Source organism: Hypanus sabinus, chromosome 12, assembly GCF_030144855.1.
Source record: "Hypanus sabinus isolate sHypSab1 chromosome 12, sHypSab1.hap1, whole genome shotgun sequence".
Lineage (NCBI taxonomy): Eukaryota > Metazoa > Chordata > Chondrichthyes > Myliobatiformes > Dasyatidae > Hypanus > Hypanus sabinus.
Window position 1 is genome coordinate 102,020,219 of NC_082717.1, and position 13,190 is coordinate 102,033,408.

General features: G+C 45.9%; 1 protein-coding gene across 4 annotated transcripts in view; it reads right to left on the reverse strand.

Annotated features, from left to right (window-relative positions):
- The window catches only part of snx14 (sorting nexin 14), a 138,819-nt gene that overhangs the window by 31,660 nt on the left and 93,969 nt on the right, over positions 1 to 13,190 (reverse strand). For all 4 annotated transcript variants that reach the window (XM_059986585.1, XM_059986588.1, XM_059986587.1 and 1 more), the window contains 3 exons: positions 8,714 to 8,825; positions 8,350 to 8,390; positions 5,751 to 5,870 (listed from right to left, as the gene is read on the reverse strand). In XM_059986585.1, the coding sequence (XP_059842568.1) occupies positions 5,751 to 5,870; positions 8,350 to 8,390; positions 8,714 to 8,825 (273 nt within the window). The remainder of the gene's footprint in view (positions 1 to 5,750; positions 5,871 to 8,349; positions 8,391 to 8,713; positions 8,826 to 13,190) is intronic.

A 13,190-nucleotide genomic window follows, 5' to 3' on the forward strand; every position in this document is an offset into this window, starting at 1 on the left:
TCCCTTACAGAATGGCTCAGGAGGATTTATAATGGTCTATAACAGTAAATGCAGAGAAGTTTACTGTACCATGGATAAAAGTAGGTTTAGAAGAGATGTCATGAGTAAGCTTTTTTTTTTACACAGAGGGTGGTGAGTGTGTGGAATGAGCTGCCAGCGGCAGTGGTGGAGGTGGATACGACAGGGTCTTTTAAGAGACTCCTGGATGGATACATGGAGCTTACAAAAATAGAGGGCTGTGCGTAATCCTAGGTAATTTCTAAGGTTTGGCACAGCTTTATGGGCCGAAGGGCCTGTATTGTGCTGTAGGTTTCCTGTTTCTAAAATATAAACAAAGCAACAAGTTAAAAATGGAATTGTGTAGTATTAGTATGAACGGGGGCCTGGTAGTTGATACGGACTCTGCGGGAAGGGGCTTGATTCCGAGGCACTAAGAGATCCCAAAGAGAGAATTAGCACCTGAGAAATCAGTAAGAGCTAGTAATAGAGAAATCAATAGGAGAGAAAGCCAGTAAAATCCCAGCAGCCAACGATCTACACAGCAAGGTCTTCGATGTGACGACTTTGCACACGTTATCGTTGTTCGAAGTGCCACAGCATAGAAGGAATAAAATATGGAGGCTTGGTTGTTGTGTGCAGATCATTAAATAGTAGGTTAGGTCTACTACTTCCTAACAGAGAAAACAAACAACCAGTTAGCTTGACATCAGTAGTTGGGAATTTGCTGGAATCTATTATTAGGGAAGTGGTAATACTGCACCTAGAAAGAAATAATAGGATTCAACTGAGCTCAGCAATGATTCATGAAAATGAGATCACGTTGAACAAACCAGGTACAGATTATTGAAGTGGTAGGTGAATCAGTAGATGTAGTGTATATGGACTTTCAGAGTCCCTTTGATTAAGGTATAAGGTAGTTTTAACTGGGGGTGACACTCGTGCATGGAAAGAGAACGAGTAAGCATGAACAACTTACTTTGAGAAATTAGGACATTCAAACTGGTACGGTAACACGGATTGATGTCAGAGTCCCAGCTGCTAAGAATCTATACCAATGATTTAAAAGAAATGATCATCTCCAAGCTGGGTGGCAGTGGGGCAGAGATGGCTACAGAAAGGCCAGGTGTCTGACTGATGTGGAGAAAAAGTGTGAAACCACACCACTTGGTAGGAAATAAAATAAAAAAAGCCATTATATTTATATACAGTAAGAGACCAAAAAGCTGTGTTGATCAAAGGGACTTGTATGTCCTTGTACACCAGTCAATGTGTGCAAGTAACCAGAGGCAAATGGTCTTCTACACTTCATTGCAAGATGATTTAAAATCACGTGGAAAGGCATGGAGCCCAGGTGAGAGTGTATCCAGAAGAGTTTGCCTGTCCCTCCTACCTGTGACAGAGAGAGCGCAGTAAAGGTTCACCAGACTGATTGCTGAGATGAAGAACTCATCCCACAAGGAGAGAATGTGGCAAGATGGCACCAACATTCTGCAGACAGTTCACAAAACAACTTCCATTCCTCCTTCTTCTTTTAAATATACGTCTATCACTAATCTGCGTGTGTTTGGAGCCAAAATTGACATTTTGATAATGTGTTTTTGGGCCGACTGAGTGAATTTGGTGTGGTTGAGAATGGAGTATGTCACCTACTTTTGGAGTGTGAACTGACAATCGGCTCCATTACTCACAGATCTTACTGATTAAGATGGAAATCAACGAGGATGAGAGTGAAAGGCGAGCAGATGATCAGAGTCATCTGCCTTCATTTGACTGGTGTCTCTCTCTCTCCCCTTCCCTCTCATTTGCTGCTGATGGAAGAAGGTGCAGGAGTCTTGGGCAAGGTTTGATGAGTATGGTTTCTGGGTCGGACTGGGAAGAAGGTGCAGGGTTTGATGGGCACGGTTTCTGGGTCGGACTGGGAAGAAGGTGCAGGGTCTAATGGGCACGGTTTCTGGATAAGACTGGGAAGAAGGTGCAGGGTTTGATGGGCACGGTTTCTGGGTCGGACTCGGAAGAAGGTGCAGGATTTGATGGGCACGGTTTCTGGGTCGGACTGGGAAGAAGGTGCAGGGTTTGATGGGCACGGTTTCTGGGTCGGACTGGGAAGAAGGTGCAGGGTTTGATGGGCACGGTTTCTGGGTCGGACTGGGAAGAAGGTGCAGGGTTTGATGGGCACGGTTTCTGGGTCGGACTGGGAAGAAGGTGCAGGGTCTAATGGGCACGGTTTCTGGATAAGACTGGGAAGAAGGTGCAGGGTTTGATGGGCACGGTTTCTGGGTCGGACTCGGAAGAAGGTGCAGGATTTGATGGGCACGGTTTCTGGGTCGGACTGGGAAGAAGGTGCAGGGTTTGATGGGCACGGTTTCTGGGTCGGACTGGGAAGAAGGTGCAGGGTTTGATGGGCACGGTTTCTGGGTCGGACTGGGAAGAAGGTGCAGGGTTTGATGGGCATGGTTTCTGGGTCGGACTGGGAAGAAGGTGCAGGGTTTGATGGGCACGGTTTCTGGGTCGGACTGGGAAGAAGGTGCAGGGTTTGATGGGCACGGTTTCTGGGTCGGACTGGGAAGAAGGTGCAGGGTCTAATGGGCACGGTTTCTGGATAAGACTGGGAAGAAGGTGCAGGGTTTGATGGGCACGGTTTCTGGGTCGGACTCGGAAGAAGGTGCAGGATTTGATGGGCACGGTTTCTGGGTCGGACTCGGAAGAAGGTGCAGCGTTTGATGGGCACGGTTTCTGGGTCGGACTCGTAAGAAGGTGCAGGGTCTCATGGGCACGGTTTCTGGATTGGACTGGGAAGAAGGTGCAGGGTTTGATGGGCACGGTTTCTGGGTTGGACTCGGAAGAAGGTGCAGGGTTTGATGGGCACGGTTTCTGGGTCGGACTGGGAAGAAGGTGCAGGGTTTGATGGGCACGGTTTATGGGTCGGACTGGGAAGAAGGTGCAGGGTTTGATGGGCACGGTTTCTGGGTCGGACTGGGAAGAAGGTGCAGGGTCTGATGGGCACGGTTTATGGGTCGGACTGGGAAGAAGGTGCAGGGTCTAATGGGCACGGTTTCTGGGTCAGACTCGGAAGAAGGTGCAGCGTTTGATGGGCACGGTTTATGGGTCGGACTGGGAAGAAGGTGCAGGGTTTGATGGGCACGGTTTCAGGGTCGGACTGGGAAGAAGGTGCAGGGTTTGATGGGCACGGTTTCTGGGTTGGACTCGGAAGAAGGTGCAGGGTTTGATGGGCACGGTTTCTGGGTCGGACTGGGAAGAAGGTGCAGGGTTTGATGGGCACGGTTTCTGGGTCGGAGTGGGAAGAAGGTGCAGGGATTGATGGGCACGGTTTCTGGGTCGGACTCGGAAGAAGGTGCAGGGTTTGATGGGCACGGTTTCTGGGTCGGACTCGGAAGAAGGTGCAGGGTTTGATGGGCACGGTTTCAGGGTCGGAGTGGGAAGAAGGTGCAGGGTTTGATGGGCATGGTTTCTCGGTCGGACTCGGAAGAAGGTGCAGGGTTTGATGGGCACGGTTTCTGGGCCGGACTCGGAAGAAGATGCAGGGTTTGATGGGCACGGTTTATGGGTCGGACTGGGAAGAAGGTGCACGGTTTGATGGGCACGGTTTCTGGGTCGGACTGGGAAGAAGGTGCAGGGTTTGATGGGCACGGTTTATGGGTCGGACTCGGAAGAAGGTGCAGGGTTTGATGGGCACGGTTTCTGGGTCGGACTGGGAAGAAGGTGCAGGGTTTGATGGGCACGGTTTCTGGGTCGGACTGGGAAGAAGGTGCAGGGTTTGATGGGCACGGTTTATGGGTCGGACTGGGAAGAAGGTGCAGGGTTTGATGGGCACGGTTTATGGGTCGGACTGGGAAGAAGATGCAGGGTCTGATGGGCACGGTTTCTGGGTCGGACTGGGAAGAAGGTGCAGGGTTTGATGGGCACGGTTTCTGGGTCGGACTCGGAAGAAGGTGCAGCGTTTGATGGGCACGGTTTCTGGGTCGGACTGGGAAGAAGGTGCAGGGTTTGATGGGCACGGTTTCTGGGTCGGACTGGGAAGAAGGTGCAGGGTTTGATGGGCACGGTTTATGGGTCGGACTGGGAAGAAGGTGCAGGGTTTGATGGGCACGGTTTATGGGTCGGACTGGGAAGAAGGTGCAGGGTTTGATGGGCACGGTTTATGGGTCGGACTGGGAAGAAGGTGCAGGGTTTGATGGGCACGGTTTATGGGTCGGACTGGGAAGAAGGTGCAGGGTTTGATGGGCACGGTTTCTGGGTCGGACTCGGAAGAAGGTGCAGGGTTTGATGGGCACGGTTTATGGATCGGACTGGGAAGAAGGTGCAGGGTTTGATGGGCACGGTTTCTGGGTCGGACTGGGAAGAAGGTGCAGGGTTTGATGGGCACGGTTTCTGGGTCGGACTGGGAAGAAGGTGCAGGGTTTGATGGGCACGGTTTCTGGGTCGGACTGGGAAGAAGGTGCAGGGTTTGATGGGCACGGTTTCTGGGTCGGACTCGGAAGAAGGTGCAGGGTTTGATGGGCACGGTTTCTGGGTCGGACTTGTTGCCGTTCACGTTATATGTGCTTCTGGTTGCTCGTTACTCCTTTTTTGCTGCCATTTTTCGCGATTTTGGTCAGGGCACTTCAGTCAACAAATGCCACTGTGCTAAATTGAACTGAACCACACTGAACACTCCTGGGCCGTTTCAAGGTCTCTGCGGTTTGATGTTTAATATTTTGTGTGCTATTCATTTGTTTTTTGCAGCTTGTGTAATTTGTTGTATTTTTTTGAGCATTGAGTGTTTTCTTTGAACGAGTTCCCTGGTGTTTCTTTGTTCCGTGGTTGCCTGTGGGAAGCCGAATCTCAGGGTTGTTATACTTGGATAATAAATGTACTTGGAATCTTTAAGAATGGGCCGATAGGGTTGAGCTCAGGAAAACGCAAAGTGACCTCTTTGAAACATACAAGGTGCTTACGGGACTGACAGGGATGACATTTTCCCTGACTGGGATGTCTCGAACCATAGACACATCAACACTGGCCATTCAGGACTGTGAATCTCTGGAACATGGAGGCTCATTTACTATGCACATTCAAGACAGGAACTTAAAGATACTTTGACAATCAGAGAAGCAAGGGATATGTGTTTAGGATAGGAAAGAAGCATGGAAGCAAAAGATCAGCCATGATGCTATCAACCGTCAGAACAGGTATAAGGGGCTTAATGTCCTCCTCCTTATGACAGTGTGTGTGTGTGTGTCTCTCTCTCGCTCTCTCTCTAACTCACTCCCACTACGCCAAAACTCAGCCTCAGTCAGACATGAAGCATTTTCATTTCTGAAAATACAGAATAGCTTGACACCTGCATGCACATCCTAAACTTGCACGCACTTCCTTGTAGTACAAACACAACAATACATCCAGAAAATGTACATATTTTCTTTAAATACTGATCTGTTGAAATTGGCTGGTTTTAATATGAGCTTTCAAAACATCCAGCACTCCTCCAAAATCAGTAAGCCAGTTTTGCCAGCTGTATGAGGTTGATAATACTGTAATTCTGGTGTAAATACAGGGATTAAGACACATTAAAATCATCCTCTTTTCCTCCAACCTATCATATTCATGAAGAGAATAGGAAAGAAAGAAACTACAGTTACAGGTTACTTCAAGAAGCTGCTGTGAGAAGTATTACGAATGTAAGCACTGCAGAGTATCGTGGGCTGACTGCCTCTACAAACTTCTATCAGATAGAGTGCCTCTCAACTCACCTTTTTATTGTTCTCTGAGGTTGGGCTGAGAATGGTGAGCTCTGGCCTGCTTGGTTTGGGCTTGGGAGCCTCACAGGAGTTGATGAATGCTGTGAGAAATGATTCCAGGTGTTGGCCTTTCTATACAAGAGCAATAAGTGAACAATGCATCGGTTATACTGTGATTACAAAGTGGAGAAGACAGTTAAGAAGGACTGCAGTACAGCAGTAAAACACAAACTGGAATTTAATGAGGTCAATGCAAGACTTTAATAAGTTCCAACACTTGCAAACCTGGGTAAAACCCACTTTTTTATGCCTCTGATTCCAAGTAGGAGAAAGGCTCTGCTTCTCTCCAGTAACCTGCAGGTCACCCTTGGGCAAAGTGTAGCTCCCCCACCGGATCAGGTCACGTGAAGCCATGGGAAAAGGTGGTGGATGGTCGTGGGAGCAGCTGGTGTATATCATAACCCTGGTTATGTGACCTCTGCTGCCAGGCAGACAATCTCTGCAGAGTATTGATAATGACCAGGGTCACCTTTCCTGTAAAGACACAGCCCAGAGGGCAGCAATGGCAAACCACTTCTGTAGAAATATTTACCAAGAACAATCACGGTCGTCAGATGTGATTCCAAGCAGATACCATCTGCCCCACACCAAGGCAGCAGGATAAGTTCCTGTCTCCAGCAAGAGACATTGGGAGCCATCACTTCAGCATGGCTGCACTTGTTGACTCCAGACCCTGACCGCTGCCACTGGCTCCAATGCAAATAAACTGCGCCCCAAACAGGAATTCCTTATACCAACCCAACAGCTACAATAACCTGGCCACGGATTCATAAAAATATTTACCCACTCTCCAGACTGTATTGCTATGTTCCTCCTGACTAACTTCACCACACTTCATTCAGTCCTGAAGAAGGGTCTTGGCCTGAAACGTTGTCTGTTCCAAATTGTGCCAATACCCTCTTTTTTTTTTTGGTCACCAGGGAAACATGACTGAGATTAAAAATTCTCATCTCGTTTTCAAATCCCTCCTTGGCCATGACATTCCCCACCCTTAATCTCTTTTAGTTGCCCTGCACTCCCTAGTGCTGACATCTTACTCATCTGAAGATGTGATTACTCTGCCTTCATGATCCAAATCCTTTTGTACATTCCCTCGTGCTTATTTTCTCTTATCATGTGGTTCAATATGAATTTGTAATTTAATGGGAATTTTATGAAGGGCCTCGAGATGACATTTACCACCTATTAAAGATGTGATATAACCCAACTGCAAATACGGTATTTAGAGCAAATCCTCTTGACATGCCTTTGTATTGACAGTATCTGAAACACTTTGCTGGCCACAGTCCAAATTTGATGACTAATCGCATGATCTTATTTGACGAGCTGTGATCCTCCACATCAGTTTGAATCAGCCTCAACAAACCGATTCAGATCAGATTCCCCAACCATTTCTGCAGACATCAGCTTTAAAAAGAAAACACGACAAATAAACCAAGTTCACTGGTTCAAGCAGTAACAACTTTGGAAGTTGGAGGACAAAGCAATGAATGAGCAGCAGACCAGATAAAAGCACAGTTGAGACAAAAACAAAAGATTTCAGAAATAATTAATAATGTAGAGATGGTCATTTCCATTAGGACTCTATCTAAAGTCAGATTCCAGAAATTCCAGCTCACTCGGGCATCAGGCGCAATGCTATTACAGCTCAGGACATTCCGAGTTTGGGGTCAAGTTCCAGCGCCATCTGTAAGGTAAAGTAGACAGGGAGCATCTTTTCCCCAGGGTAGAGATGTCTATTACCAGAGGCCGTGCATTGAAGGTGACTGCGGGTAGGTTCAAAGGGAATGTGCTGCCTGGTATGGTTGTGGAGGCAAGTGTATCTGAGGTTTTTAAAGAGATATTTAGATAGACTCATGATAATGTGGAAGATGGAGGGATGTGGACATTGTACAGGTAGGAGGGATTAGTTTTGGGGGCAGGGATGGGAGGTTCATTTACTTTCTAGCTGGTTTGGCACAACACTGTTCCTGTGCTGTACTCTTCTACGCTCCATGTGTCAGTACGTTCTCCCCATGGGGTTCCTCCATGTGCTCCAGTTTCTCCCACAGTCCAAAGACCTACTGGTTAATTGGTCACTGTAAGTTGTCCCGTCAACAGGCTCGAGTTAAATAGTTGGGTTGCTGGCGGTGCAGCTCTCTGGGTTGCAGGGACCTGGTCTGCACTCTATCTCTAAATGGTAATAAAATAATTTCAGATCCTCAGCAACTGAAGGTTTTGTTCAAATGTGAAGTCAGGCTTATGTGTCCAGGACTGTGATGGAATGAACAGACCTACTGGGTATGTTTAAATGGACTGAGGACTGAGCTTGTGAACTTGCCCTACAATTTCTTTGATAAAATAATCAAATGTGTGCTCCAATCAGATTCAGCGGGTGGAACGGGGTGAACTATGAGATGGAAAAAATAACTCCCTAGGTCAGTGGGAAGAATTCCTTTCAGGTTTTCATAAGCAGCCCACCATAGGGGAAGGCCTGGGAACAGTTGTCTATTCAACCTCGGCTGATGAAGATGTTTGTGCAATAAGTCTATGAAAAATGTTTGTAACTTACTTCCTTTATCAGCTTTCCAGGGACAGACTTGATAATTTTCCCTACAAACAGAGACAATATTACATTTCATGGGCACTTTTCACTTCACAAATAACAGGCGCTCTGTTCAGGACTGATTCCCACTTCATCACAATCTCATTTGCAATTAAAATTAGGCACTTTCTGAAGAACACGAGGGCTGTCCAAAGATTCCTTGTGGGGTCACGACTCCTACAACCACCAAGGATGAGAATAAATGAAACCCCACATCTTCTGGCCATATTCCAGCTTGCTGAGCTTGCTACTAATCAAGCTTCAGCCATCACTGCTGTGGCCTTCACATCTGAAGTGCCCCTAGTTACAGACAAAATACTCAACATCTTACCCAGATTTACATCCGGCAGGATTTTCTCCAGAAACTGTGATTCGCATCCATCAGGAGAGAGAAAATCGGCGAGAAGTTGGCTATTGCTTAATTCTGGGTGTTTCAGCAAATTCTAGGGATATTCAAGAGAAAACAAAATGAACTTCATAGATTTCATCCAGCACTCCAATTTTTCAGACTAAATTTTCATACTTTATTAACAATCTACACAATGGATCGATAGGCCAGAAAAGAACTACCAATGCGAGAAATCTGAAACAAAGCACAAGTATACAAAGACAGCATGTCCAAATATAAAAAAGCAAGCCACATCGACTCAGCTCTTCTCTTTCCTGGGTGTTGCCCAAGCAGCAGGGTACCTCCAGTGTTTCTGATTTCTCACATCAGCAGCTTTTATTTTCCTGATCAGTCAGCAAATATAAGACTATCAGATGTTCCTGTAAGTAGATTGTTCAATTCCAATTATTCTGCGCCTTTCAACCCAAAAAAATCACTTTCAGTGTGATGAACCCATCTGGAAAATGGATGAAGTCTGCTATGGACATTAAAAAGTGTATTTTCCGATTGGAAGCAAGTCCATAAATACCAGGAATCTCTCTCTTCATCCTTATTCTCTTTAGGTAGGGCACTCTGATATGATCCAAGCTCATCATGATGTACATTCAATACATACCTCAAAAATCAAACCCACAACTCTGATCTTTCCTTTTATGTGACAACTCATTCCTGCAAAACGTCAAAGTTGGAATCATATGCCATACCAATGATAAATAATCACAGCAAGCAAATGACCCAAGAAAATGACGCAAAAAAGCTCGGCAACCTCGGCAAATACGATTTTCATAAAGTCTCAGAACAGACCCTTCAGCCCATCTAGTCTGTTTTGAACCATTAATCTGCCTAGTTCAATCAACCTACACCCAGACCATAGCCCTCCATACACTCTCATTCATGTACCAATCAAATTCTTTCTAAAATGCTGAAATCGAGCTTGTATCTACTACTTGTGGTGGCAGCGCAAGGCACACTCACCGCCTTCTGTGAATAAATTCCCTTTAAATATTTCACCCTTAACCCATAACCTCTAGTTATAGCCTCACCCAACCTCAGTGGAAAAAGCCTGCTTGCATTTACCCTATCTAGACCTCTCATAATTCTGTACATTTCCATCAAATCTCCTCTTCATCGTCTACGTTCTGGTGAGTGAAGTCCTAACCTATTCAAACTCTCCCTATAACTCAGGTCCTCAAGACCCAGCAACATCCTTGTAAAATTTTCTCCGCACTCTTTGAATATGGTGTTATTTACATCTTTCCCATGGGTAAGAGACCAAAACTGCAATCAATACTTCAAATTAGGTCTCACCAGAGTCTTGCACAATTTGAACATAACATCCCATCTCCCATACTCAAAACTTTGATTTATGAAGGCCAGTGTGCCAAAAACTTTCTTTACAACCATATCAACCTGTGATGCCACTCTCAATGAACTAAGGACCTAGATTCCCAGACTCCTCAGTTCTACCTCACTCGGCAGTATCCTACCACTTGCTGTTTAAGACCTACCCTATAGGTCCTCCCAAAGTGCCATACCTCACACTCGTCTACATTAAATTCCATCTGCCATTTTTCAGCTTTCCAGCAAGCGACTGCCCTGCTCGCTGTTTTTAAGCTCTCTCCCCCTCTACGCAATCCGATGTGTCCTCAGGACTGTGGCTTGAGATGGTGAAAGGAAAGGAGAGTAAAAATAAGAGTCTTTGGTCACAAGTGGAGTCTGAGGTCAGGCAGCTCTGGATCTGGACTGATGCACAGGTAATTTCAGGTTTGTGACTCCACATAACATCACAGTTGAAACAGGTGGAAGATGCAAAGCCACATGCTTCCACTAATCAAAAGTAGGTTTGGTGCATGTAGTCATCTAAGCAGTTTTTAATATGAAGTGTACTCAGATTCACTCTGTGTTTCTCTCTGTATATGCTGCATGCCTGCTGAGTGCTCTGTGCTTTGATTTCAGATGTCTAGCATCTGTAATTTTTCAGTGTCCACCTGCTCAGGTTCACAATGACAGATTTGACTGTCAGTCTTAGATGATATTTCCATGTTACACTTCTATGAAGCATTTTCAATTCAGTTTATCAAAACCAACCTCGGACCCAGAAACAAAATACTGTATAATCAACATATTCTGTGCAGAGCACGACTGTGATAAACACCAGCTTTTAGCTGAATGACAACAGGAATAAAGGACAAATGATGAGGCTAAGCTCCATAGACTGTGATTGTGGATGATGAAAACCAGGTTTAATTGATGTTAAGAGAAAAAGTAATTGCCTTAGGGCCCACAACATGGGCTTGTAATCTCAAATTTAGAGCTGGGTAGTCTGGGGTGGTGTTAAGCACCATTTCTTCACATAACTTCCTCTTGCAATCTAGTAATTTCTCCTCCAGAAAGACTAAGTTTAGATGTTAAGTTGGAGACAAGGGTTAAGGGCTACAGACCAAGCCAGATAGATTAACTCTATTTTAATATGCAAGACACAACATCAAGTTTTATATAAAACTGAGAGGTATTAGATCAAAGCTCAAAGTAAAATTTATTATCACAGTACATGCATGTCACCAGGTACAACCCTCAGATTCGTTTTCCTGTGGGCATGCTCAGCAAATCTACAGAACAGCAACTGAATCTGTTGCTGCAAGTTCTAAGGAGCTTGTACCTTCCGGTGAGAAAAGAGCATGGCCTGGGTGCTGAGGATCTTTGACGATAGATGCTGCTTTTCTACGGCAACGTTTCATGTAGATGTGCTCAATGGTTGGGGAGGGCTTTACCCTTGATGTAGTGGGTTGAATTCACGGTCTTTTGTGGGACTTTCCTCTCAAAGGCATTGGTGTTCTCATACAAGGCCGTAATGCAGCCAGTCAGCACACTTTCCACCACGCGTCTACAGAAGTTTGCCAAGGTTTTTGATGACGTGCCAAATATCCGCAGACTCCTGAGGAAGTACAGGCACTGTCCTGTTGTCTTTGCAATAATATTTATATGATGCGTCCAGGACTGGTCCTGAGATAGTGACACCCAGGAATTTAAAGTTACTCACTCTCTCCACCTCTGATGAACACTGGCTCCTGGACCTCTGGTTTCCATCTCCCTCTTGCATTCTGATTTATCACCACCTTTGGTACAACCCACCATGGTGGTGTTATCAGCAAACCTGCACATGGTGTTGGAGCTGTACTTAGTCACAGTCATAGGCGTAAAGCGAGAAGAGCAGGGGGCTATTTACTCAGCCCTGTGGTACTGCTGTGTTGATTGAGATTGTAGAGATGTTTTAGTCAATCCAAACTAACTGGGGTGCAAGTGAGGAAGTCCAGGATCCAATTGCCCAAGGGGATTTGAGGCCCATGTCTTGGAATTTTACTGATTAGTTTTGAGGGAATGATGGTATTAAATGCTGAGCTGTAATTGATTAAGAACATAGTATGTATGCACCTTTGCTATCCAGATGTCCCAGAGTTATCAACAAGATAGCATCTGCTGTGGACTTATTGCCTCGCTAGGCAAACTGGAGCGGATCCATGCTGCCATTCAGACAGGAGCTGATATGCTTCAACACCGCCTCTCAATACACTTCATCACTGTGGATGTAAGTGCCACTGGGCAATAGTCGTTGAGGCAGGTTACCAAACTCTTCTTGGGCACCCCTGGGGTATGGACTGAAGCCTGCTTGAAGCAGGTGGGTACCATATACTGTCAGAATGAGAAGTTGAAGATATGCATGAACACACAGGTTTTCAGTACTCGGCCAGGTACCCCGTCCAGACCAGATGCTTTCCTTGGATTCTCTCTCTTGGTGGCAGCCCCGCACAGCTTCTTCAGATACAGAGACCAAAGGGTTGTTGGGAGACATGGGGGTGTTCTGGTAGTCAAATTGAGCACAGAAGTGCTCCAAGGTTTGCGCTGGGCTTGGAACACAACCAGTGAAGCAGGTCAGCCCATCATCAACATGCATATGGAACGAATGTTATGGCTCTCAGGCATACAGAAAGACAGAATGTCTCAAATAGACATACAGGGAGCTACTGGACAATAGGCTGAAGAGTACACCAGGCACACACCAGATGGAGGGAGGGTGTCCAAAACTGAAAAGTGTTTATCAGTTGGTCAGGAGATAAAACACCCGGATTTATATAGCACTTTTAGTGGATAAATGCCCTGGGCTGGTTCCCAAGAACACTATCCAACAACATTTAAGATGAAGACAAGTGCCAGGAAGTCCAGTCAACAATCAGTGCATTCAAAGGAATGCCTTTTTGGAAGAGAGGTGAAGAGACAGAAAGAGTCAGGGAAGACAAGGCAGCTGAAATCATGATACTCAAGTTGTGAAAACACATAGATGATGCTCAAGGAGTGCAGAATCTGCAGACTATTGTTGGACTGAAGTGAGTGGTATGACCCCTGAGACATGGGAGGCTTAGTA